Consider the following 27,979-nt stretch of genomic DNA (forward strand, 5'->3'; position numbering starts at 1 on the left):
TCAATGTTAGGCCACCCCGACCCGCCCAAATGTTCCTTCACTTTGTTGAAACCCTGTGCGCGCTCCCACCAACACAGACACACACACTTCCACACAGACACAGATACACACAGCCGTAATCGCGCCCCGCCCGTGAGTACACTCTGGTCGCGAGTCTCCTACCAACCCTGCTTACTGCTACAGTATCGATGAAGTTGTTTCAAAGATGGCGGATTTCCTGCCGTCCCGGTCCGTTTTATCTGTATGTTTTCCAAACTGTCTCCTCACTAGTAACGAGGCAGAACAATTAAGGAAATCTAAAGAAATAGACAAATGTATTTCACGGGACAAGACGTATGTGAAGCGACTAGTGAAGATTCTGCTACTCGGAGCGGGTGAAAGCGGCAAATCCACTTTCCTGAAGCAGATGCGCATCATCCATGGGCAGGACTTCGATCAAAGGGCCAAAGAAGAGTTCAGGGGCACGATTTATAGCAATGTAATAAAAGGTACGATACTGGCGAGTGTTGACCGTAGTTTGTATAATGTCTGTGGCGAGTTTTTAGGCACCTTTCGGGTGTTATTCGGTCAATTCAAGAGTTGACTGATTGGGAAGTAGCGAGTTAGCATGCTAACGTAACGGTAGCCGTAATATGTGCTTGCTGTGCTAGTCGGCTAGCGAGTTAACGGATCCGCTTATGTTTTCTTGGTTAGCTTAGCGTGCTAACCAACTAGCAAGCTAACACACAAAGCTAGAAGAAACGCCCATGTTATTTGAAAGTGATTGTGCACTGTGTGGAGCCTGACAGTTACATAGCGGTCCCAGACACACCAACACTCTGAAAAGTATTCCGTTGTTTCTGATTTTATTCGTTTATTATCACGTCCATTGTTTTCCTAATCTAACTGACTAACCTTAATATTCAGGCGTAGAAAATGCTTGAGACATTTGTGGCTGTTTTTTATCAAGTGGTTTAGCTATCGTGATTAGCTTACTATAATAATGTATTTATAAACTTCTTTGTATGTAAAAGTTTAAAACATGTTCGTATTAATGAGTTGTTAAATCATTTTACAATTAAGTTTGGATGAAGCTCAGATTTTTTCATCACACCGGATATACTGTAGCTAGATATATTTTTACCATTGCAAACATTCTTGAAAGGCACCAAGCATGGCATGCGTCTGGCCATGTTATCTAAATCTTGACGTTTTGAAACCGCACTAAGTTGGGTACAATCACTCTTATTCTGGAGAATATGTATGTGAGAATATGAAGTATGTGAAAGTTGCTAAAATAGACAGATCATAAACTTTGATTCTTAGGTTTGGCTGGTTAAATACTGTACATTTTATTGGAACTGTACCTAACTAGTAGCTACACAGTATTTGTCAAATGTTGAGTGTTACGTTGAAAGTTCACTCCTTTGGACTTCAGTCACAATTTATTCCTGCAATGCTGAGACATAATCTATTTAAACTCTCAAGACGGACAGAATGAGAGGGAGGTTTTTTCCCCCTGTGAATATGCGGGGTCAAATCAAGCATAGTTATCTGGTAGTCGTGGGAACCTTTATGATAGTATTACAGTGGCACCAATAATGATCTGAAAGGGCCTAGGCCCGCCCATCAAAGTCAGCGATACTAGCAGAGATCTACAGCAACACTGCAGGCTGATAACTCATGTTTTGCAAACAAGCAATATGTTGTTTTGGGGTTGAAGCTGCAAGCTTTGATGGCCTTGCAGTTTCCACTGGCTAGGTATGGTACTATTATTGTTTAATGTTGTTTGTTACCATAGTCTTTCTATATTTATCAGGAATTGGCTAGTGAATCTGTGTAGTGTTTTGTTTGTTAATGAATCGTGACACTTTCTACGCTATGTGAAGTCTAAATGGCAATACTCTGTATGGGCCCCACTTTTGTCCAGGGCCCTATTTTGAGACTTAAAGGACCCAGATGCATTTGCAGTTGTTTGTCAACTTTCAGATCTTAAGCGGTTGGTTATTACTGAGCTATGTATCTTGGATATGATAATGGTGTGAATGAATCAAATGCTTCCATTACATCTCCCCACGCGTGCACACACACACACACACACACTGTTACACCCTCTCCAAAGCTTTACTTAGACTTAATTTCAAACGGCAGAGTTGAATCATTGTGTTATTTCGGTTCTGGGTGAGAATGGGTACTTTACCAGGCATTGTCATTTGACAGCTGGGGAGAGAGAGGATGTCCCTGTCAGATGTGTGGTTGGGGGGTTTGTCTGTCACTGGGGGCTTCCCGCTACGTGTTTCCATTCACGATGATGTCATAGGCCGCTACTGCGAAACGCATGAGGGAAGACAGAGACAGACCACATGTCCGCATTGGTGGAGCCCCAACAGGGTCCCCCGGGAAACCCTGTGTGTTGTTCTCTGTGAGAGATGGGCGTCCCCAGTTTCATCCCAAGCCGTACCCCAGCTCCCTGAACCCTTCAGGGGCCCTGGTCATACTGTAGCGCTCTGTTAAGGACCCCGGTTTCCATTAGTGGCGGCGTGCTGGGGGCTCATCGCATAACCATTGAATTACGTCAGCCCTTTTCCCTCCCGATCATGTCAAGACCTTGGTTCAAGAGTTACAAGTGTTTGCAGGAGTCTGCTTGGCTGCGACACCAGACCAGCTCAATCACGGCCCGCTAGTGTTTTCTGGGATGTCAAATAGCCTGCCTGTTTGATTGTCATAGATGCGTAAATCCCATCAGAGTAGAAGTGGGTTTGATGAAAGCCTGCTGACTGTAGTGACAGACAGAGCATGTGACCTTTGACTCGCTTCATAAAAGCCTATTAACGATGATGGGAATGGTGTATTTGAGCATTGGGAAGGGGGTTCTCGGTTTAGCTGAAACCTGTCACGGAGGCGGGTAGCGTTTGGGTTAACCGTCGGGCCGGTCACCGTATGGCCCCGGGCTGAGAATGGGAGAAATCCACTGTTGCCTCTGAACGACTCAAATGTAAATGTAAACCTGCCCCTTTCCTTCTGTCTGTGGCGCTCAGAGCAAACCCCAGGCCGTGAACCCCCCCCTTATCTCAGTCGCCCTTCTAGGTGGGAATGTGTCTTTAAGCTGAATCTTTTTAGGCCTATTTACATTCTGCAGCAGGCCCGGCTTGTTTTTCGGCTCTGCATTGTTATCCCTGAGAACACGATACTCCCCTCCTCTGTCTTTGTCCCTGGACGTCTTTGAGGGCAGTCCAACGCACGTCGCGGTGGTTTAGACTAAGCCCCGGCCTACGTTACTCGCGTGTCCTGAACGGCGCCATGTTTCCTTTTACAGTGAGCTTGTTTAAAGGTTGGGCCGGCTGGTTGAAGCTGGGCAGAATGGCGCGTCTTGTTCGGGACTCTGGCATGGTCTTGCATTGATGGTCAATGACAGTGGCAGACTGGAGTGTTGCATCAGGGAGGCGGAGGGGCGTGGTTGGATCTGGGTCCGTATGTTCAGTGTTCTCAGCGAACGACCTGCGGGTCATTTGAGTGGCTTAATGGGAGATATCCCTCGTCTCTCCCTCTGTCTGTTTCATTCTCTCCATCTTTCTCTCTCGCTCTCTCTCTCTGTGTTTCTCTCTCTCCTCACCCTCTTTTCTCTTTCTTTCTCTCTCTCTCTCTCTCTCTCTCTCTCTCTCTCTCTGTTTGTCTGTCTGTCTCTCTCTCTCTCTCTGTGTGTGTGTCTGTCTCTGTTTGTGTGTGTCTGTCTCTGTGTGTGTGTGTGTGTGTGTGTGTGTGTGTCTGTCTCTGTGTGTGTGTGTGTCTGTCTCTGTGTGTGTGTGTGTCTGTCTCTGTGTGTGTGTGTGTCTGTCTCTGTGTGTGTGTGTGTGTGTCTGTCTCTGTGTGTGTGTGTGTCTGTCTCTGTGTGTGTGTGTGTGTGTGTGTCTGTCTCTGTGTGTGTGTGTGTGTGTGTGTGTGTCTGTCTGTCTCTGTGTGTGTGTCTGTCTCTGTGTGTGTGTGTGTCTGTCTCTCTCTCTGCCCTCCCCCGTGTTCCCTAAAGGCAGCAGGCTGTTATTTGACTGCCTGTTGTTGTGTGGCACGCTGCTCTCAACGCCCCATAAGCCCTGGTCTGATCCTGCCCTGGCCTGGCAAATGGCACCACATTCTCTACCTAGTGTACTTCTGTACAACAGAGCTGGTCCAAAGGGGCACCCTAAACAGGGTGTAGAACGCCGGTTTGGACCTCAGGCTCATGCGTCTGTTTGCATCCTGCTATTGTTTACCCACCCTCTGCCCGTTAATGACCACTGTTAGGTGTGTGTGTGTCTGTGTTGTGTGTGTGTGTTGTGTAACTCTGTGCCAGAGGGTGGTATAGCGGGATGGGCAGTCCAACTCCAGCATTTCAGATTGAAACGGATCGTTAGCGTGTAGTCGACCAGCGTATCGCGCCTGTAGAATACAAGCACCTCCCCTACCATCGAGAAGTCCCGAATCCACCCTTACACAAAGTAAAGAACCACTTTCTGCAGGATCCTTTAAGTTGAAACTGGTCAGGTTTCCCCCAGACCGTAAAGTTGTTTCTGGTGCAGCCTTGCGATGCGTGACTGGCCTGTAAATCCCTTACGGGCTAGTTCATTGTCCGGACACGGCGGCGACGAAAGACGTTGTTGCCAGGGTTTGTCTGTGGCTGTCTGGAGTTCAAAGGTCACCTGGAAACAGGGGCTGGTGATTACATCAACAGAGAGTGTACATCCGGTTCCCTGTGTGTGTCTGTGGCTCAGGTGGCACGTCTGTGAGTCTAACCCTGCCTTCTGTACCAGTCTGTGTTTGGGCACAAAGAGAACCTAGAATCTAACCCTGCCTTCTGTACCAGTCTGTGTCCCAGTCTGTCGCGTCTGTCCCAGTCTGTCGCGTCTGTCCCAGTCTGTCGCGTCTGTCCCAGTCTGTCGCGTCTGTCCCAGTCTGTCGCGTCTGTCCCAGTCTGTCGCGTCTGTCCCAGTCTGTCGCGTCTGTCCCAGTCTGTCGCGTCTGTCCCAGTCTGTCGCGTCTGTCCCAGTCTGTCGCGTCTGTCCCAGTCTGTCGCGTCTGTCCCAGTCTGTCGCGTCTGTCCCAGTCTGTCGCGTCTGTCCCAGTCTGTCGTGTCTGTCCCAGTCCGTCGCGTCTGTCTGCATCAGGTCTCTGTTAGAAGTCTGTCCTGATGCGTGGGCGGTTGAGGCAGTTCATTCATCTCCACAGAGAGGAACTAAATGGTGATTAGAGTGTAGAAGGAGGAAGCTGTTATACGACACCCCCGGCCCTCTTCCTCCCAGGGCGGCTGTGTGCTCAGAGCATTAAGCTAGGGGCTGTTGTTCATTAACATCGGGGCTAATGTATCTCTCTGGATGCCGGCCATTGATCGTTAGCATCAGGGCTAATGTATTTTGGCGGATGCCAACTATCGATCATTTGCATTGGGGCTAATATGTTTCCTAGCTGGTCGGCTATTGATCGTTAGCAACGGGGCCAATGTGTGTGATCAATGTTCTGCCATTGATGTGGAGTGAGGTAGTTACATCACCAGCCTCTGGAGACTTGACCTGGTCTAACCCACGGGTGGAACTGGGAAACATTGGGTAGAGAGGAGGAGTGAGTGTTTGTGTCTGTGACTGCACAAGTCCAGGCGTATCCTTTCCTGATGGAAGCAGATTCCAGTGGAATTCTTTGATTTAATTAACTGAATACGCTACACTTTATACACCGCAGACATTTAAAGTGCAATACTCACAATCTGTATCAACCATCTAAAAGTTACATTGGTGCGCCCTTAGTTTTAATACAAAGGCTTAATAGGAATGCGAAGTGTTGACAATAAAAAAGGACAAAGCTTTTTCAAATCAATACATTCAATGGAGGTAGTGATAAATATAGTCTGGAAACTACAACACAATGCAAAGTGTATATTAATCATTATTTTCCATTTACACAATGGTCAGGGGGGGCGGGGCAATTTGTATGCAAGTGTTCCATTTCAGCCCATCTGAAAAGTGCTATTTCCAAATAATCAGTAAATCAATTAAAGTTTCATTCACCAGTAAAATGTGAATGATCTTTGCTTGATATGTAGCATGTTTTTGCAGTACACTAAGCTATGGAGCTACTGTGTTGGCTCTGATATGTGGTGTGAGTGCTAGCTCATAATCTGTATTTGACAAATTATATCAAGTGAAATTGCAATACGCACATGAATAAATACTTGAATCACTCTTAAAAATACTTAATGCTAAAAAGCCCAGGCAGTATAGGAAAGATGTGATTAACTACAGGCAGTATAGGAAAGATGTGATTAACTACAGGCAGTATAGGAAAGATGTGATTAACTACAGGCAGTATAGGAAAGATGTGATTAACTACAGGCAGTATAGGAAAGATGTGATTAACTACAGGTCTTGTACACACCAAGGGTTTGCTGCAACTTCTATTTTGACGTGCAGGAAATAGTCACACTTGGAAATCCGTAGTGTATTAATGGCTGATCTGATTGGCTCTAAATAAGTTGACCTACATTTAACAAGCATATATATTGGTAGAAACATTTAACATCACAAAAACGTATATTTTCAATAAAAAAGATGGTAGTGGGCTTAAAGGGTTCATGGCCTTGATAGGCACACTTACTCTAGGTCATGGTATGGAAAACTAGCCCTGTGGCAACCAGGCAGCCTAATACTACTCCTTATCTGTGCTCCTCGCCCTGCTGTGCTGTTATCACCATTGTTAGCACTGTCTATGGCTGTAGAAGCAGTTCAGCAGCGCTATGGTTACTGTGGGTTCCGTGTCGGGCCATTGGTAGAGCACAGAGCTTTACCAGCCAGCGTTTTGGGGTTGGGTCTCAGAGGGGTGACCTGAATGGGAGAGTTTGTGCACTCTGTTATCAGTTGCTCTGGATGTAGAGTCTGCTGATCGACTTCAATGGAAATGGAAATGTGTGTCCCAAATCCAATTCCCTTCATAGCACACTGCTTTTGACTGGGGCATCTGATGATTTATTCAACACACTGCACGTCCGGTGACCTTGGACCTCTTTGTGGGGTTTGGAAGCCAGGGATTTTTCTGCTATAGAAACCCTAAACGTTTCTTCGGCCCACCCAAGAAGAAAATGCTGAAAATACATCCAACCATTACTTCTGTAAGGAAACCTATGCCTGCATTGTCTAGGGAGTACGGAGCGAAGTTGGACCTGGTCGCCGATCTTAAACCTGTTCTTCGGCTCTTGGGCAGAATCGTCTGGTAGCTACTAGCTAGCACCATAGGAAGATTATCGTTTCTTTAATGACGTGAAACGGTAAAGGTATTTGAAGTGAGAAATCTCCCAGACTGAAGACTACAATTTCTAGAGGCAACGTGGTCTATAAGTTTAAGAGTTGGCTCTGGTAATGATGCTGCCTGCATTTGTTTGGTTAATAATTAGACAAGTAGCTAGATAATAAGTTCTTATTCTGCCTGTAAAACCATTGAAAAGGCAGAATAGCGTAATTTCTCACCTCACAGTAAGAGGCCACAAAGGTAAACATTTGCAATGTGACGACAAAGCCTAAACATTTCACTGCCAAAACGTTTTTGTTAATCATTTTAGTAACCCCCTCTAACTGCTATAGACAATTCAAATACATTTTTTGTTTTGTAAAATTAATTGTAAACTAGTGATCCAGTGACTTACGGTGGATGTGATGGAGGAGCAGGCTGAGGGACAGACGGCGGGAGTTGGAAGACAGAGACCAGTGAGACAGTGACTGAACCAACAGAGACACAGAGACCAGTGAGACAGTGACTGAACCAACAGAGACACAGAGACCAGTGAGACAGTGACTGAACCAACAGAGACACAGACCAGTGAGACAGTGACTGAACCAACAGAGACACAGAGACCAGTGAGACAGTGACTGAACCAACAGAGACACAGAGACCAGTGAGACAGTGACTGAACCAACAGAGACACAGAGACCAGTGAGACAGTGACTGAACCAACAGAGACACAGAGACCAGTGAGACAGTGACTGAACCAACAGAGACCAGTGAGACAGTGACTGAACCAACAGAGACACAGAGACCAGTGAGACAGTGACTGAACCAACAGAGACCAGTGAGACAGTGACTGAACCAACAGAGACCAGTGAGACAGTGACTGAACCAACAGAGAGACACAGTGACCCAGAGACCAGTGAGACAGCGACTGAACCAACAGAGACACAGTGACCCAGAGACCAGTGAGACAGTGACTGAAACCAACAGAGACAGAGTGGCCCAGGGACCAGTGAGACAGTGACTGAACCAACAGAGACACAGTGGCCCAGAGACCAGTGAGACAGTGACTGAACCAACAGAGACAGAGTGGCCCAGAGACCAGTGAGACAGTGACTGAACCAACAGAGACACAGTGACCCAGAGACCAGTGAGACAGTGACTGAACCAACAGAGACCGGTGAGACAGTAACTGAACCAACAGAGACAGAGTGGCCCAGGGACCAGTGAGACAGTGACTGAACCAACAGAGAGACACAGTGGCCCAGAGACCAGTGAGACAGTGACTGAACCAACAGAGACCAGTGAGACAGTGACTGAACCAACAGAGACCAGTGAGACAGTGACTGAACCAACAGAGACACAGTGACCCAGAGACCAGTGAGACAGTGACTGAACCAACAGAGAGACACAGTGACCCAGAGTCCAGTGAGACAGTGACTAAACCGACAGAGACAGAGACAGATAGGGAGGGGCCTCATAAATTATTACAACAATGGGGTCACCTATCGCTGCACACCTTGCCACACCCCCTGACATGCCCCTGACCACGCTCACCAACTAAGCCACTTTTTGATCTAGAAAAAACCCTGGGATCTTTTGGAATCCTGTTGGAGGATTGAGTTTAGGAGGCCTGTACAGTCACAGGTCATTTGAGCCCTGCTAATGTAACTCCTGGGGGACAACCCGTCAGAGATATCCAGCAGAGGTCCATTAACCCCCACAGACACTACCTGGACTGAACCATGTCTCCACCAGGACAATGGTGGGCCAAACCACAATGGCACCCAAATTGGGGGGGGTCCAGCCGGGTCCTCGGGACAGGCTGAGCTGGCTGCCCAATCTATATCTCAGCGAGACGGTGGTTCCACGGCTGTTCTGTTTGTCCTGTTTCTCCGTGCTTCTCTCCCAGCGGAACATCCCACCTCCAGGCTTCATCCCCAAAATAGCTCCCCGCTTGGGCCCACTTCTTCCTTCCCCTGTAGCAGTGCCCTGGATGGGGGATAAGGGTGGCCTTTGGGACACAAGGGCTCACTGTGTTTATATAAACACGTCTTAGCTGTGTGAGCGTGTGCGTGAGCGAGCTTTGTTCGCGAGGGAATGTGTGTTTGCTGTCACTGTGCTTACTCTGGGTGGGGGGGGGTTCTGCATTAGTTCAGGCCCCACAGTGTGTGGCCCCGTCGCTGCCTGACGCCTGTTAATGAGCACCGTGTCGAGGTGAGATCATTCCCAGACACGGCGTCAGACGGCGGCGGCCCAAAATGCGCTCTCGGCCACAAAGTCGGACCAGGGCTCCGTGAGGGGAGCGGGGTGAGCGTTCCGGCTTCGACCAGCGGGCGGCTTCCCTCGGCCTAGACCAGATACATCACCGCCTCGTTCACCAGCACCTCACCACCACACATGACCTGATGTCTGTCATTCAAACCACATGTGACCTCACACAAGCTCTATTCACACGCGGCCAGTTGATACTGACTGCACAGTGTCATTAGGACTGTCTGTCTGTTTGTGTGTCTGTTTGTGTGTGCGTGTGTCTGTTGGCGTTGTCTGTGTGTATCTGTTTGCATGCATGCGTGTGTGTGTGTGTGTGTGTGTGTCTGTTTGCATGCATGCGTGTGTGTGTGTGTGTCAGGGCTATTAGGCGATCCAGCCAAAAGATCATATCACTATATTCCCCAGAAGTATTTGGATTTATAGATGAGTGGATAGATAATTCCTGTCATTGTATTTATTGAGAGGAGCGTGTGAGTTGGTTCTTTAAAGGTCTGATAGGGCCGTTCCATGTGGACTGAGCCTGGGCTCAACTGCGGGTGAAGTCATTATGTGGGTAACAGATGAGCAGAAAAGGTGCTTTTCTGTTCTTTAGATTTTTTACCACATCCTGGCATTACCAGAATTGCTTGTATTTTTGGTGCATTTTTGTAATCGTTTAGTAGACGTTCTTAATCGTCTTTAAATCGCTGGCTGGGATCAACCACGAGGGTTCAGTCTTGTTTCTGCAGGAAGTAGACGGAATATTAAGATCACTGGTGCATTTTGTCGATGTCTTATAATTCAATACGTTCGTCTGAGTTCTCAGCACAGCAGTTCGTACACTTCCCACTTTGACATCAGCTGCCCCATAAAACGCCATTCCTGCCGGAGTGGCTGCGATGACACAGGGCTTTAGTCGTGACATTGGGGGTTGGTTTCTTGTGGGTTGTGGGTTTTGTTCTAACTGTAAAGATGTGCAGTAAGTACAGGACATAAAACAACCAAGAATGGTACACTGCTGCTTGTATTCTCTGATCTAATGCTGACATCTCTTCCCCCTCCCTGTCATTCTGTCTGTCTCTCTGTTCCCCCTCCCTGTCATTCTCTCTGTCTCTCTCCCTCCCTCCCTGTTATTCTCTCTGTCTCTCTCCCTCCCTCCCTGTTATTCTCTCTGTCTCTCTTCCTCCCTCCCTGTTATTCTGTCTGTCTCTCTCCCTCCCTCCCTGTCATTCTGTCTGTCTCTCTTCCTCCCTCCCTGTCATTCTGTCTGTCTCTCTCCCTCCCGCCCTGTTATTCTGTCTGTCTCTCTCTTCCTCCTCCCTGTCATTCTGTCTGTCTCTCTCTCTTCCTCCCTCCCTGTCATTCTGTCTGTCTCTCTCTTCCTCCCTCCCTGTTTTTCTGTCTGTCTCTCTCTTCCTCCCTCCCTGTTTTTCTGTCTGTCTCTCTTTTCCTCCCCATGTGTCTAGGGGTGCGCGTGTTGGTGGACGCCAGAGAGAAGCTGCACATCCCGTGGGGTGACGCGTCCAATCAGAGCCATGGAGAGACCATGATGGCGTTCGACACGCGGTCGTCCCGGGTGGCGAACGGCATGGTGGAGACCCGGGTCTTCCTGGAGTACATCCCCTCCATCCAGGCCCTGTGGGCCGACTCGGGCATCCAGCACGCCTACGACAGACGCAGGGAGTTCCAGCTGGTGAGTGGCAGGGAAACACACGTGTTTTGGTTTTATGGGGACCAGAGGAATTACTGCTTATTTTCCCTAAACCTAACCTTCATCTCTGAACTTGACTTAAACCTAAAGCAAACCCCTATTCTAACACTAACCTCAATGCCTAAGCTGGAAATAGCCCTGTTCCTTTACCTTGTGGGGACTTGTACCATCTATGGGGACCGTGTACAGAGATACGCAAGGCCTTTATCATGGAACTGGGGAGAGAAAATAGTTAAAAAAAATATTCTTAATATGTTTATGTTTCAGTGTTGCTGAAGTGCTAAATGTTAAAAGTAATAAGACTAGAATGTTTGGATTATCATTCTCTCGATCTCGCTCTCTCTTCTCTTTTTTCTGTCTGTTGCTATCTCCCTCCATCTCTGGCTCTTCTCCATTCTCTTTCGTTCGGTCTCTGTCTCAGTGTTATGGTTAGCTTGAAAAACAGTGCCTGGGTCTCTGGGTCATGATGTATGACACTAAGACTTTTCCAAAGTACTACAGACTGGAGTCCGCTGTCATCAAACCCCGTCACTCATTCAGCTTAGTAGCCAAGTTTCATCTCCCTGATTCTAGAGGATTGCTGGTAGAGAAAACAAACATTTTTGTTTGGATGGAAAACATTTTATTTGTGGGGTGGTGGCAGGAGAAGAGTGTTGTGTTTTGGCAGTTTTTCTGTCCGTTTGCAGCAGTAGATTGCAGCTTTAAATTAAGTGTGATAATAGGCTTTTCTGTGTAGGAATGGTGCCCACCTGGCCTGACAGGAGAGTGGAGGCATATAGTGGTCTTTAAAAGAATACTCATACAAGGCCGCTGATTGGCCAGATCATATTTCTCTCGACCTGCAATTGGTCAGTTGATCCTTCTCAGGATTCTGACAAAAAAATCAAAATTTTCAAGCCAACATTAATTGGGTCGCATTGACACGATCGAACCATTTACATTTATCTTCTTTGCAGTGCCTTTCCTGTATACATTTACAGTTATCTTCTTTGCAGTGCCTTTCCTGTATACATTTACAGTTATCTTCTTTGCAGTGCCTTTCCTATATACATTTACAGTTATCTTCTTTGCAGTGCCTTTCCTATATACATTTACAGTTATCTGCTGCATTTTCTGATGTTTCATTCGTTTGGTTGAAGTTTTCTGGACTCTGATGGAAGCTGAGTGTGGGACTCTAATACATTATTTCTACTCTCTAATGTCCTTGAATCAGTGTTGGTGTAACCAGACCTTGGTGTTTGGCCCTGGGATAAACATGTTGATTCATGTGGAGTAGGATTAGGGTTCCGTCAAACATTGACTGTTTTGCGGCCCTCTAGTCTTCGTTTACAATACGACTCTGTATATTTCGATGGAGATAATTGAGATGTTCCAACAAGTCGTCAGTTGAATCCAGTCTGGTGGTGAACAAACATGCTACGAACCCCTGACTCCCTGAGGCCACCAGTCAGAGCCCTGACTCCCTGAGGCCACCAGTCAGAGCCCTGACTCCCTGAGGCCACCAGTCAGAGCCCTGACTCCCTGAGGCCACCAGTCAGAGCCCTGACTCCCTGAGGCCACCAGTCAGAGCCCTGACTCCCTGAGGCCACCAGTCAGAGCCCTGACTCCCTGAGGCCACCAGTCAGAGCCCTGACTCTCTGAGGCCACCAGTCAGAGCCCTGACTCTCTGAGGCCACCAGTCAGAGCCCTGACTCTCTGAGGCCACCAGTCAGAGCCCTGACTCTCTGAGGCCACCAGTCAGAGCCCTGACTCTCTGAGGCCACCAGTCAGAGCCCTGACTCTCTGAGGCCACCAGTCAGAGCCCTGACTCTCTGAGGCCACCAGTCAGAGCCCTGACTCTCTGAGGCCACCAGTCAGAGACCTGACTCTCTGAGGCCACCAGTCAGAGCCCTGACTCTCTGAGGCCACCAGTCAGAGCCCTGACTCTCTGAGGCCACCAGTCAGAGCCCTGACTCTCTGAGGCCACCAGTCAGAGCCCTGACTCTCTGAGGCCACCACTCCGAGCCCTGACTCCCTGAGGCCACCACTCCGAGCCCTGACTCCCTGAGGCCACCACTCCGAGCCCTGACTCCCTGAGGCCACCACTCCGAGCCCTGACTCCCTGGGGCCACCACTCCGAGCCCTGACTCCCTGGGGCCACCACTCCGAGCCCTGACTCCCTGGGGCCACCACTCCGAGCCCTGACTCCCTGGGGCCACCACTCCGAGCCCTGACTCCCTGGGGCCACCACTCCGAGCCCTGACTCCCTGGGGCCACCACTCCGAGCCCTGACTCCCTGGGGCCACCACTCCGAGCCCTGACTCCCTGGGGCCACCACTCCGAGCCCTGACTCCCTGGGGCCACCACTCCGAGCCCTGACTCCCTGGGGCCACCACTCCGAGCCCTGACTCCCTGGGGCCACCACTCCGAGCCCTGACTCCCTGGGGCCACCACTCCGAGCCCTGACTCGCTGGGGCCACCACTCCGAGCCCTGACTCGCTGGGGCCACCACTCCGAGCCCTGACTCGCTGGGGCCACCACTCCGAGCCCTGACTCGCTGGGGCCACCACTCCGAGCCCTGACTCGCTGGGGCCACCACTCCGAGCCCTGACTCGCTGGGGCCACCACTCCGAGCCCTGACTCGCTGGGGCCACCACTCCGAGCCCTGACTCGCTGGGGCCACCACTCCGAGCCCTGACTCGCTGGGGCCACCACTCCGAGGCCTGACTCGTTGACTCGCTGACTCGCTGAGGCCACCACTCAGGTGCTGTTTGGGTTTGGAGAGAAGTTCCGCTCTAGGCATCTTTTACGAGGACCACCTACCCCCGGGAAGACAGGAAATCAGACATTAAAGTTGCCTGACAACACTCATCTGAGACGCTGAAATCCCATGTCCGTGTTGAAGTGGTTCCTGTGCTTTCCTGTTCATTCCTAATACTTTCTTGTCTTTCCCGGATAAAAAACAAATCACTGCTGGCCCATGTAACTACCAATAATCTGTTTGCAGCTGGTCTGTTGTTATTATTACTGAACCCTCTTACCTCCCTGCACGTTGCTATGTGTGTGGCTTTCCATGGCGACGGCTCTGTTTTGGGCTGTTTGTATTAGTGTTAGCTTGCCACTTGCCCTGCTGATGAAGAAGACATTGTTTTCGACAGGGATTGAAGGCTGAAGAGCACATTTGATACTGTTGGGGAGGGAGGGGGCATTTCAATTTGCATCCAAACTGTTGTGTGGACCCGTAGTCGAGTGTCAAGTGGTAAATCCGCCAGCTCCAACACCCTCCTCCACCCAACACTGCTGTCTCCTCTTCAACACCCCCCTCCACCCAACACTGCTGTCTCCTCTTCAACACCCCCCTCCACCCAACACTGCTGTCTCCTCTTCAACGCCCTCCTCCACCCAACACTGCTGTCTCCTCTTCAACGCCCTCCTCCACCCAACACTGCTGTCTCCTCTTCAACGCCCTCCTCCACCCAACACTGCTGTCTCCTCTTCAACGCCCTCCTCCACCCAACACTGCTGTCTCCTCTTCAACGCCCTCCTCCACCCAACACTGCTGTCTCCTCTTCAACGCCCTCCTCCACCCAACACTGCTGTCTCCTCTTCAACGCCCTCCTCCACCCAACACTGCTGTCTCCTCTTCAACGCCCTCCTCCACCCAACACTGCTGTCTCCTCTTCAACGCCCTCCTCCACCCAACACTGCTGTCTCCTCTTCAACGCCCTCCTCCACCCAACACTGCTGTCTCCTCTTCAACGCCCTCCTCCACCCAACACTGCTGTCTCCTCTTCAACGCCCTCCTCCACCCAACACTGCTGTCTCCTCTTCAACGCCCTCCTCCACCCAACACTGCTGTCTCCTCTTCAACGCCCTCCTCCACCCAACACTGCTGTCTCCTCTTCAACGCCCTCCTCCACCCAACACTGCTGTCTCCTCTTCAACGCCCTCCTCCACCCAACACTGCTGTCTCCTCTTCAACGCCCTCCTCCACCCAACACTGCTGTCTCCTCTTCAACGCCCTCCTCCACCCAACACTGCTGTCTCCTCTTCAACGCCCTCCTCCACCCAACACTGCTGTCTCCTCTTCAACGCCCTCCTCCACCCAACACTGCTGTCTCCTCTTCAACGCCCTCCTCCACCCAACACTGCTGTCTCCTCTTCAACGCCCTCCTCCACCCAACACTGCTGTCTCCTCTTCAACGCCCTCCTCCACCCAACACTGCTGTCTCCTCTTCAACGCCCTCCTCCACCCAACACTGCTGTCTCCTCTTCAACGCCCTCCTCCACCCAACACTGCTGTCTCCTCTTCAACGCCCTCCTCCACCCAACACTGCTGTCTCCTCTTCAACGCCCTCCTCCACCCAACACTGCTGTCTCCTCTTCAACGCCCTCCTCCACCCAACACTGCTGTCTCCTCTTCAACGCCCTCCTCCACCCAACACTGCTGTCTCCTCTTCAACACCCTCCTCCACCCAACACTGCTGTCTCCTCTTCAACACCCTCCCCTGAGTTCGGAGAAGTGGCACGCGACGCTCCTCTGGTACTTCTGCTAACCCAAACTTTCACTTCCCAAAGCCAGCATTCGCACTCCGATTCCCACTCTCTGGTGGCTTTCAAACTATGTTTGTTCTTTTCCGATGCGTACACGGAATTTGCACGGAACTTCCTTTTTAATGGTGAGAGTTCAGAGAGGCTGGATTCTGGGTTGAATGTGTATCTTTTCACAGTGAGTGGCCATCTCATCCGTTCTGTTGATATCAAATGGATGTTGTTCTCCCTGAGTTCTCAGACACATCGTGTGATTTGAAACAGACCACTGCTGTTTGTGTGCGTAGATCGTGTACATTCACCGGTAACAACAACCATATAGGGCAGGGGACAGCTTGGTGGTTAGCGTTGGCCCAGGAACCAGAGTTGAATCTCTGAGGTGAACAGTTGAAAACCCTTATTGGGCCTGTCAGTCGCTCAATGGGAGCGTCTGCCAAATGACTTTAGATCCCTGTTGTTCTTGGAACTCACCATTGATTGGCCCCTCCTGAACTGGGGTGTTGGTCACATTAAGCGTCCAGATCAGGGCTTGCTCAGCAGGGTGAGACACGTGTGTGTCCTGGGGCTTGTGAAAGCAGGAAACCCCACATGTTGGTCACTCAGGACACGGGTCCCTGGATTACTGCACACAGGGCTGTTTTGTTTAGCTCTCTCCCTGTCCCTCTCTCACTAGTATAACCTGGTACTCAATCTGGATCAGTTCATAAGTCTGTGGGGGATTCAGGGGCTGTGGAGGATGAATTGGTGTTGACGTTTTTTAGTTTTTTATCTGTTGGTTGTATTTTGAGTTCATGGTACCTATAAACATATTTGAAAACTCAACTCGCTCTGTCTGTCGCTCTGTCTGTCGCTCTGTCTGTCGCTCTGTCTGTCGCTCTGTCTGTCGCTCTGTCTGTCGCTCTGTCACGCTCCCTCTCTGTTGAAGTTGTAGTCAGAAAAATATTGTATACTTTGAGCATTGCCCATAGATGCTACACACCAAGTTAAGTGCAGATTGGTCAATCTGTTCCACAGGAGTAGGGAATTTGGGGCAGAAAGTACAATTTAGCAAAAATTCATCATGGTGAACTTTGTGTTCTAGAGGGGATTGTGGTACTTTGTGTAGATGGACTTGTATACCAAATAATACAACAAACACGGGGCGTCACACCGGTTCAATTGGCAATATTATACGTCACACACACCATGAGCTTGTTATAACATGGTGCCAATTGGCAATATTATACGTCACACACACCATGAGCTTGTTATAACATGGTGCCAATTGGCAATATTATACGTCACACACACCATGAGCTTGTTATAACATGGTGCCAATTGGCAATATTATACGTCACACACACCATGAGCTTGTTATAACATGGTGCCATGTTAGGATGGGAATAGTAGTATAATACTGAAATGGTAGGATGGGAATAGTACTACAGTGTAATACTAAAATTGTAGGATGGGAATAGTACTACAGTACAAGACTGAAATGGTAGGATGGGAATAGTAGTATAATACTGAAATGGTAGGATGGGAATAGTACTACAGTACAAGACTGAAATGGTAGGATGGGAATAGTAGTATAATACTGAAATGGTAGGATGGGAATAGTACTACAGTGTAATACTGAAATGGTAGGATGGTAATAGTACTACAGTGTAATACTGAAATGGTAGGATGGAAATAGTACTACAGTGTAATACTAAAATTGTAGGATGGGAATAGTACTACAGTACAAGACTGAAATGGTAGGATGGGAATAGTAGTATAATACTGAAATGGTAGGATGGGAATAGTACTACAGTACAAGACTGAAATGGTAGGATGGGAATAGTAGTATAATACTGAAATGGTAGGATGGGAATAGTACTACAGTGTAATACTGAAATGGTAGGATGGGAATAGTACTACAGTATAATATTGAAATGGTAGGATGGGAATAGTACTACAGTGTAATACTGAAATGGTAGGATGGAAATAGTACTACAGTGTAATACTGAAATTGTAGGATGGGAATATTACTACAGTGTAATACTGAAATTGTAGGATGGGAATATTACTACAGTGTAATACTGAAATTGTTGGATGGAAATAGTACTACAGTATGATACTGAAATGGTGGGATGAGAATATTACTACAGTGTAATACTGAAATTGTTGGATGGAAATAGTACTGCAGTATGATACTGAAATGGTAGTATTCTAGTATTACTGCTATTGAAATGCCTCAAGGTGTAACATGTAACACCAAACAAAATGAAATGATCTGTTCCTCATTGTGGTATAAGGCCAAACATTTGGCTGCTCTTTATCTCCCTCCCTATCTCCTTTTCTCCTCCTCTGTCTGTGGATGCTCAGGATACGTCTCTCTCTCCCCGTCTCTCCTTTTCTCCTCCTCTGTCTGTGGATGCTCAGGATACGTCTCTCTCTCCCCGTCTCTCCTTTTCTCCTCCTCTGTCTGTGGATGCTCAGGATACGTCTCTCTTTCCCCGTCTCTCCTTTTCTCCTCCTCTGTCTGTGGATGCTCAGGATATGTCTCTTTCCCCGTCTCTCCTTTTCTCCTCCTCTCCTCCTCTCCTCCTCTGTCTGTCGATGCTTAGGATACGTCTCTCTCTCCCCGTCTCTCCTTTTCTCCTCCTCTCCTCCTCTGTCTGTGGATGCTCAGGATACGTCTCTCTCTCCCCGTCTCTCCTTTTCTCCTCCTCTCCTCCTCTGTCTGTGGATGCTCAGGATACGTCTCTCTCTCCCCGTCTCTCCTTTTCTCCTCCTCTGTCTGTGGATGCTCAGGATACGTCTCTCTCTCCCCGTCTCTCCTTTTCTCCTCCTCTGTCTGTGGATGCTCAGGATACGTCTCTCTCTCCCCGTCTCTCCTTTTCTCCTCCTCTGTCTGTGGATGCTCAGGATACGTCTCTCTTTCCCCGGGGTCCGGATTTCGTCAGCCCCTTCTCTCTCTTTCTTTGCTTGTGAGCCTTTCAATATTGATGATCTTGTTCCTTCACGTCCGGACCAGCATACTCCCATGTGTGTGTGTTCACGCGTACATGCACGTGTGATGCACCAACACTAGTATTTGGTGAGCGGTGTGCAGTGAGGCCAGATGTTTTGGTGATAGACTGGAGAATGTCTTGTTAAGTCAGCTGGGCCCGTTGTGAGGAGGAGTGTCCTGCTCCATGCCCAGATCCTGCTGTCCTCCACATTCTCTGACCAACAGGTGGACGGGTGCAGATCACAGAGGATGGACGGGCGCTGGGAGCAGGCCCGCTGTGGGTGTGTTCTGTTGCCCCCACCCTTCTGTCCCCCCTCTCATTCTGAGCTGCTTTCTGTTTCCGTTCTCTCTCTCTCCTGCCTGTTCTCTTCATATCTCCTCATCTATTATTTTGACGTGAACCGACAGACAGATAGAATCTGTTTTTTGCGGGCCTTGTGACGCCAGACAGGTTGATCTGCGTAGACAGCTGCCTGGGCCGTGCCGCCTAAAGTCTTTCAACGCCCCGTTCAGACGTGACCCGACACTCGCCCAGGAAACGAAACCACCACCTGGCAAACGCCCCCATCAGACAGCGTGACGTCATTGGCTGCCGGGTGATCCTATTCGCTCTTAGAAAGTGTCAGTCACTTCCCTCTTCGCCCCGCCCATCAGCTGTACCGGCGCCAGAGACTGTTGGTGGATTCGAGTGACGGCCCCCTGGAGCGACGGTGAACAGTGGGGACTGATTGGCGACTTGCCGGTCAATCACCCCCCCCCATTCCCTCCCCTTGGGTATTAAGGCACTCTGATTTAGCTGTTCCTCCTGGGGAGGGACATGCCCGTGGTTTGCCAGTTCCTGCCGCGTCTCCCCGCCTCCCAGTTCATGAAGGCGTATTCTGGCGTGCTGCCGCGGCCCCACTCCAACCTTCTACAGCGTGTTTCCACGGGGAACTTCAACATGGCATTCTCTGGCAGTTTGCGGCGGTCCAGATTTGGCTGCTCCGGTGCTCTGTTCCCCTATGTGGTTTCTGGGAAGAAGAAACCCCCGCCCACTCTGGCAACTCCAAGTCATGTGACTTCCTCTTTTTGACTAACGCTCCGTGGTTCCCTTAGTTCGCTCTCTGCGTGCGTGTCTGTCCGCGTGCGTGTGTGTGTCTGTATGGGTACGTTTGACACTTTCTGCCTATCATTTCATGCCGTGACTCATTTGGTTCCTTTGAGTCAGTAACGGCCAAAACACACCAGGCCACTCGCCAATGATTGATGAACTCCAAGCCATAGTTACGTCTCTATGAGCCTTCCATTCAACGTAGGCCTCCCGCTGTCATGTCTGCCTGACAGTTCAAACAAGGTTTTGTGGTGTTTGTCAGGCACACTGAGAAACCTAGGCTTTGTGTGTGTTTTGGTTCTCCAACGACCTCTCTGTCAGAGTTCAGAGTTCAATGACCTGCGTTGGCTGGCACCATGTGTCATCGGCTCTTCTGTCTTCCTGCCGCTTCATCTGTGTTTCCCTGCAACAAACCGTTGTTGCTCGGCGTGCCGCCGGTGGCCTGGCTGTAGAACAAGCCGTTTAAACAGACCGTCTCAATTGAACGAAGCTCAGAAGAGAAACCCCCCGTCTCACAAGTCAGTAATAATAGTAGTTTCAGAAGTGATTGGCTAATTGCCTGTCACTGTGTGTGTGAAGGGGGGTGGGCGTTTCATTCTCATCACTGTGTGTGTGAAGGGGGGTGGGCGTTTCATTCTCATCACTGTGTGTGTGAAGGGGGGTGGGCGTGTCATTCTCATCACTGTGTGTGTGAAGGGGGGTGGGCGTGTCATTCTCATCACTGTGTGTGTGAAGGGGGGTGGGCGTGTCATTCTCATCACTGTGTGTGTGAAGGGGGGTGGGCGTGTCATTCTCATCACTGTGTGTGTGAAGGGGGGTGGGCGTGTCATTCTCATCACTGTGTGTGTGAAGGGGGGTGGGCGTGTCATTCTCATCACTGTGTGTGTGAAGGGGGGTGGGCGTGTCATTCTCATCACTGTGTGTGTGAAGGGGGGTGGGCGTTTCATTCTCATCACTGTGTGTGTGAAGGGGGGTGGGCGTTTCATTCTCATCACTGTGTGTGTGAAGGGGGGTGGGCGTTTCATTCTCATCACTGTGTGTGTGAAGGGGGGTGGGCGTTTCATTCTCATCACTGTGTGTGTGAAGGGGGGTGGGCGTTTCATTCTCATCACTGTTCTCTCTGTCATGGAGCATTACACACATGTACACACGTATGTATGTACACACACTGTCTCGTTTGTTTGTTTCTTTATGTGCGGTTTCTGTTGCTTCCTGAGCAGCTTGCTTCGATTACTCACTTTCAGTTGCAGATGGGGGGTGTGTGTGTGTGTGTGTGTGTGTGTGTGTGTGTGTGTGTAAAAGTGCGTGTGTTCGGAGTTCTGCATTTCCTGTTCAGTCAGGCTGTGACAGGAAGTGAGTCTCTCCACATCGCCTTGATTTAAGCACAGCACTGCTTTGTTTGTGTATGTTGGACTGAGTGAGTTTCTGTGTCAGAGGTCGACGCACGTCTCGTGTCTTCCTGTCGTGACAGCGTGTTTTAACCGAGGCCATGTCAGTGAACCATCAGCGGGTGCCACCTTCATAACCCGAGCAACATTCATGTGCTAAGAATGGCATCTGTGTGAGATCACATCGTAATGAACGACAGCAGTGGCTGTGTTTGTACTACGAACAACCGAACCAATCGGATGGTCTAATGTTCTGTTTCTTTCCTTCCCTCAGGGGGAGTCGGTGAAGTATTTCCTGGATAATTTGGAAAAGCTCGGACAGCCGGTAAGTACCACCCATCTCTCAGCCACAGATGAATATAAAAGGAATAAACAGAGGTGCTCCAGTCGATGGGAGATAGTGTTCTGGATGAATCAGTCGCTGGTTACCGTCACCCTCTGTCATTCTGTCCGGTCACCCTCTGTCATTCTGTCCCGTCACCCTCTGTCATTCTGTCCGGTCACCCTCTGTCGTTCTGTCCCGTCACCCTCTGTCGTTCTGTCCCGTCACCCTCTGTCGTTCTGTCCCGTCACCCTCTGTCGTTCTGTCCCGTCACCCTCTGTCGTTCTGTCCCGTCACCCTCTGTCGTTCTGTCCCGTCACCCTCTGTCGTTCTGTCCCCCCACCCTCTGTCGTTCTGTCCCCCCACCCTCTGTCGTTCTGTCCCGCCACCCTCTGTCGTTCTGTCCCGTCACCCTCTGTCGTTCTGTCCCGTCACCCTCTGTCGTTCTGTCCCGTCACCCTCTGTCATTCTGTCCCGTCACCCTCTGTCGTTCTGTCCCGTCACCCTCTGTCGTTCTGTCCCGTCACCCTCTGTCGTTCTGTCCCGTCACCCTCTGTCGTTCTGTCCCGTCACCCTCTGTCGTTCTGTCCCGTCACCCTCTGTCGTTCTGTCCCGTCACCCTCTGTCGTTCTGTCCCGTCACCCTCTGTCGTTCTGTCCCGTCACCCTCTGTCGTTCTGTCCCGTCACCCTCTGTCGTTCTGTCCCGTCACCCTCTGTCGTTCTGTCCCGCCACCCTCTGTCGTTCTGTCCCGTCACCCTCTGTCGTTTTGTCCCGTCACCCTCTGTCGTTCTGTCCCGCCACCCTCTGTCGTTCTGTCCCGTCACCCTCTGTCATTCTGTCCCGTCACCCTCTGTCATTCTGTCCCGTCACCCTCTGTCATTCTGTCCCGTCACCCTCTGTCATTCTGTCCCGTCACCCTCTGTCATTCTGTCCCGTCACCCTCTGTCATTCTGCCACGTCACCCTCTGTCATTCTGCCACGTCACCCTCTGTCATTCTGTCACGTCACCCTCTGTGGTTCTGTCTGTGTGTGGTTGTTGTGTCATGTTGTGTGTGTGTGTGTGTGTCTCTACTGGTGATTTTACCAATTGCTTTTTTCTGAGAAGCCGTGCCTTTGTGATTTACTGCGTCTGGAATGTCAGGAATTCTCCTCTGAAAAACATGCACATAATCACTCTCAGAAACACTCTCAGAAACACTCGCACAAACACTCGCACAAACACTCGCACAAACACTCGCATAAACACACTCAGAAATACACGCACAAACATGGAACTTGTTTTGATATATCTGTGGGGACAAACATGAATTCCTCTTAAGCTTATTGTCTGTAAAACAACCTTAACCCAAAGACTGAAATATATTTATTTTGACAAATTTGGACATACACAATGTATCAATATATTTTCCAACTTAGTCCATTCCCTGCCCCAACCCCCAACTCGCCCCTCGGGCCTGCCCCCCCAGCCCTCGGATTACGTTCTGAATCTTCACATCCGGGTGTACTTGCCCAAGTCAGGCAGAGTGAGGATCAGTTAGCAGACACCCGACAGAGTTCACTGACTCAGCTCTGCACCACACAAGGAATCTGACTCAGGAACACAGGGGTTTCTGTACATTTTCTAGACACCGTTAACATTCTATTGGGGTTAAATCAACCCCGCTGATTATAAGTGCACCCCCCCATCTTCCTTGAGTTACTTCCCACACTCCCAGTGAATAGACCAACCATGTTAGAAAGCTCAGGCGTCTCGTCTGGGCCTGATGAAAGAGACGTGTGTGAGGAGTGGGAGGTGAAGCTCTGTTCACTCCACCCTCCAGGACTACCTTCCAACTCAACAGGACATCCTTCTGGCCCGTAAGCCCACCAAGGGGATCCACGAGTACGACTTTGAGATCAAGAATGTTCCCTTTAAGATGGTGGACGTCGGGGGTCAGAGGTCAGAGCGGCGGCGGTGGTTTGAGTGCTTCGATTCGGTCACCTCCATCCTCTTCCTTGTCTCCTCTTCGGAGTATGATCAGGTGGGTGGACACGGTCTCTCACACACACACACACACACACACTCAGTCACACACACGGTTCCCATTTAACCCCCGCTCCTGGTCTACCCTCTCCAGGTCCTGATGGAGGATCGCCAGACCAATCGGCTCAGCGAGTCCCTCAACATCTTTGAGACCATCGTGAACAACCGCGTCTTCTCCAACGTCTCCATCATCCTCTTCCTCAACAAGACGGACCTGCTGGAGGAGAAGGTGCGCTCCGTCCCCATCAATGACTATTTCCCAGAGTACACCGGGGAGCCCCACTGCCTGGCCGACGTGCAGCGCTTCCTGGTGGAATGCTTCCGGGGGAAGAGGCGGGAGGCGCCGCAGAAACCCCTGTACCACCACTTCACCACGGCCATTAACACGGAGAACATTCGCCTGGTGTTCCGAGACGTCAAGGACACCATCCTCCACGACAACCTCAAGCAGCTGATGCTCCAGTGATCGTTGCCGGGAGGATTGGGGGGGAGGGGTCAACTTGCACGCTCCGCGGTGTCGCGACCTTACAGAGGTCTCGACCCTCGGGGCCCGACGAGCGTGTGGAGCTACGCTGCATTTTGCCTCATGGCGACCTTTTAAAAAAGAGAGAGAAAAGTCACCTTTCAACCGTTAACCCCGTGGCCTCCAGTCACCTTTGACCTCGGTGCGGTCGCTTGCTACCTATGACGCGTGCCCCTTAACCACTGAACTGTTACCACTTCTAATGAACTTCTCCCCAGCCTTTGAACCCCACCCACACACACACACACAAAACCACTGTAAATGAACTCCGCCCCGCTCACTGTAAATGACACTGAGAGTCTCTGTCAGTCTGTTGATGGGCTCTGTTCACCCTTTGGAAGCGGGTGAAGTTGCCCAAGGATGCTGACCTCGGGTCAGTAATACGTGTTCCCTCACTAACTGCTGTAGTTGGTATTCGGGGAGGTTAACCTGATCCCAGATCTGTCCGACCCCCCCCACCCAGAGTAGAACTGATGAGCCGGTTGTCTTTTGCCCTGGGGACGGTTAAGGAAAGGGCTTCACAGCACTGTACTGAAACAGATCCCAATGAGTCTAGGAATAAGGCTTTCACCACTGCCTGATACTCACCAAACAGGGCTGGTGTGAGTGTTGAGGCCCACGTGCACACGCCCTGGTTAAGCCCCTGTTATAGGATTTCACTGGGCCTCATTTTCTAATCCCTCATTTGATTTCTTGAAATGTTCCTCCTTTGTTTCACTTTATTTTCTCCAATGTATTTCCTCTGCCTGGTCTCACATTTCATTTAGGACGGTTTGAGACTTGATTTGTGACTGCTGACGGAAACTGTTACAGGCACGGTAGAGGGTGTGTGAGCATCAGCACGCACCCACACACACACACACACACACACACACACTCCAGCAGCTTCATAATTGACGTAGCTGATTCTCAGGGCACATTGTGGACCACTTATTTGTGTATTTGAAACAATGAATTACATGTGCCTAAGCCCCCTCCCTCTCACTCTCTCACACACACACACTCTCTCACACACACACACACACACACACTCTCACACACACACACTCCATTAGAGGCGGGTAGTCTAAACAACTAGCTGAAATCCCGTCTCCCATCTCTGCAGTGACCCTTTTTTCTGCCTCCCTCGTTCTCTCTTTTTGTTCGCTAAGCGAGGAACGACAAGTCTCATTTAACCCTGTGGAGTCTCAAGACATACATCTTCCCCTCAGTGTGAAATACTTCTTTTTTTTCCTTTTTTTCTGCAGCCTCACTGACAAAACGGCCTTTTCTATCCTGCCAAGCCCAGGCCTCGGCCAAATGGAAGAGTCCGACGTTTGGTTTTTACCATTAAGTCTTTCTATGTGTGTCCTGAGTCTTAAAGAATTTCCTGTTGAGCGCCAAGTTGTCTCCACGGTCCCACTTCCAGTTATCCTGGAGACATGCCTCAAAGACCCCACCTCCATGTGCCCTAACAGGTGCCCTGTTGGGATGTAAACCCTGCCCTCTTGTGTTTCCGTGGTAACCAAAGGGGATGGCACAGTGGCAGAGCCGGCCGAGCGCCTGTTGCCAGGAGGGTTGGCGGCTGTCGTCTGCGTCGTTTACAGGTGGTTGTGGAGTCGCTGTGGGGGTTCCTTGGCCTCCTCGGCCTGTTGTCTGATGCGTATGTGTAGTTGTCTCTCACCCCACCCCGCTCAGCTACCGAGTCCCAAGACACCCGCCAGGTGAGTCGGACGCAGTTCGGGAAGCTGTGTCTTCTAACGGTCTGATGTAACCACGCACGTGTTGTCATGTCTGTAGGGACCAATCTGGGGGTGGTTTGTTCGATTGCCGTGGCCTGATTAGTCGATAGGGCATATTTACTATGAAAACCAGCCGAGCGCCTTTAGTGCCCTCAATCTCTCTCTCGCTGTCTCCCTGCCTACTATAGCCAGTCTGTGTCCCATTTGAGAAGCCTTGTCCCCAATGGAGTCCTATTCCCTATCTAGTACCCTACTTTTAACCATGGTTCTGTTCACAAGTACTTCACTATGTAGGGAATAGGTTGCAGTTCAGGAGGCTCCCTGTCCCCCCACCCCCCAACACTGTGTCAGCCTTATTCTTGTCCCGGCCGATGGCTCCAGGCGACACCCCTGTGCGTCTCCCAGTCTTCCGAGGCACAGAGCTCTTTGTCTGGACTTCAGACTGTGTCATGGCCCTTTGGCTGGAGGCCCGGTGCTATGGCCCTGGAAAAGAAGGGCCACCATTACATCCTCTGTCCCAGTCGGCTGAACTGGTTTGACTAGATACAGTGTCCCCTTCCTCCCCACACACACACACACACACACACACACACACACACCAGAGCAGTGGCCTCTAAAGGTCTTTGTCCGTTCAAAACAAACAGGTTTTTCAACGATACAAGTAACCACGCGGTTCTTTAACAGGGAGAACTGGTTTATCCCGGTGGATGTACATTTCAGACCACACAGACCAAGATGCAGCAGAAACTAACCCTTATGGGTCACATGTGTAGCCTTCCACTGACAGAACCAAAAGTGCCTATTCCAGAACCATTTTCCTGGTGATACTGTGTGTGCCAGAACTCTGTCCCCTCTCAAACGTCCGACCGGCGTGGTCTCCCATCAGGCTGTGCTTTGTGCCAGACTTCCGCATGGGTGTGACTCAGCCTCAGGACAGACAGAGACATGGGTTTCTTTGGTCTTATCTGGTCCGTTGAGGGAGAGCGGGAGCTCTTTGTCACGTATTCTCCACTCCAGTCGGAGCGAGAGCAGGAAAGAGCCCGTCGAACAGTGTAGCGGGGGCAGCTTGTGTGTTGGAGAGAGTCTGTCGCCTCGGGCCGCCTGGCGGCTCTGCTTGCTCTGCTGCAGTTTTCAATGTGTGCCAACGGGCCTGTTCCAGCACCCACACAGGCACCACGTAGAATGAAGCCATATTATAAAGTGGCCGTGTGTTCTGAATGGCACACTATTGCCCAAGTCAGGACGCAGCGCCCCCGAGTCAGTGCAGATTCACTGTCTAGCTCTAGAGGTGCGCTTTGAAGGTGTCAACAAGCCTTGTGCCATTTAGCGTCTTAATATGCGGTAGTGTCTTTACGGAATGAAAGCTCTACACCTCTTTTTTCTACACACAAATGAATCTACAACTCAGGCTAAAAAGGTCTGTAAGATGCCAACGATTTAGGGATTTCATTGTGTGAAGACCACTGTCTTAAGTGTTTTTTTTTATGATTTTTGTTGCTTTTAAAGGATTTTAATGTGTCCTTTGAGGACACACCTTAGTCAACACACCTCCATCCACTCTGTTTTATCTCTGTCGTTTTGACTGGTGTCACAGGGGATTCCCAAACACACTTTTAATTCTGTGGGGAGTTTGGGGGGGCTTGGCGTGTAAACGAGATGCCTGAGTGCTACGGTCCACCCAACAACAAGATGTATTAGAGATCATTCTCAGTGATTCGGATGATTTCTTACAATGTTGTTATTGTTGTTTTTGGCTGCACCATTTAATCAAGTTCCTTGTTTTCTTAGAGAAGAAATATTAATATGCAAATAATCTGGCAAAATATTACTGATATTTTAGTGCCTCCTGTTCCGAAACTGCCTGTACTTTTTTTTTTTTTATCCCCAATCAAATCGTTTAGTGTTTGTACTTAGGTTTTTCAGATTTTTGCCATAGAGGTATTTTTATGTCCTCATATCAATGTGTTCCAAATGACACCCTATTCCTGTTCCCCGAAAGTAGTGTGCTACATTATGAACTAGGGTGCCGTTTGGGACAGAAGCCAAGAAGATAAATCACATTACGACGATTACAGACCTACTGTTTTTCTTGCTTATACATTTCAAAAGTTTTTTTTTTCTTGGGAAATACGATAAAAATGCTTTCATTGTACAGTCTCTCTAACTTATACTATCTTACCCTGTACTATTCTCCCAATAAAACAACAAACAATTTTTCAAA

General features: G+C 49.8%; 1 protein-coding gene across 1 annotated transcript; it reads left to right on the forward strand.

Moving 5' to 3' along the window:
• Window positions 1-78: 78 nt before the first annotated feature.
• On the forward strand, window positions 79-27,979 carry gna13b (guanine nucleotide binding protein (G protein), alpha 13b). The gene is made up of 5 exons (XM_029123555.2): window positions 79-488; window positions 10,941-11,167; window positions 21,442-21,492; window positions 23,312-23,512; window positions 23,609-27,979. Exons 1-5 carry the CDS (start codon window positions 206-208, stop codon window positions 23,978-23,980), a joined length of 1,134 nt encoding a protein of 377 aa, XP_028979388.1. The 5' UTR covers window positions 79-205; the 3' UTR covers window positions 23,981-27,979.

Source organism: Esox lucius, chromosome 11 (genome assembly GCF_011004845.1).
Source record: "Esox lucius isolate fEsoLuc1 chromosome 11, fEsoLuc1.pri, whole genome shotgun sequence".
Taxonomy (NCBI): Eukaryota; Metazoa; Chordata; class Actinopteri; order Esociformes; family Esocidae; genus Esox; species Esox lucius.

Excerpts from the sequence above, each read along its gene's own strand:
- gna13b (XM_029123555.2), top strand. The coding sequence starts at position 206 with ATGGCGGATTTCCTGCCGTCCCGGTCCGTTTTATCTGTATGTTTTCCA. Across the intron at positions 489-10,940 it reads TTATAGCAATGTAATAAAAG|GGGTGCGCGTGTTGGTGGAC; the intron begins GTACGATACTGG and ends CCATGTGTCTAG. Across the intron at positions 23,513-23,608 it reads CCTCTTCGGAGTATGATCAG|GTCCTGATGGAGGATCGCCA; the intron begins GTGGGTGGACAC and ends TACCCTCTCCAG.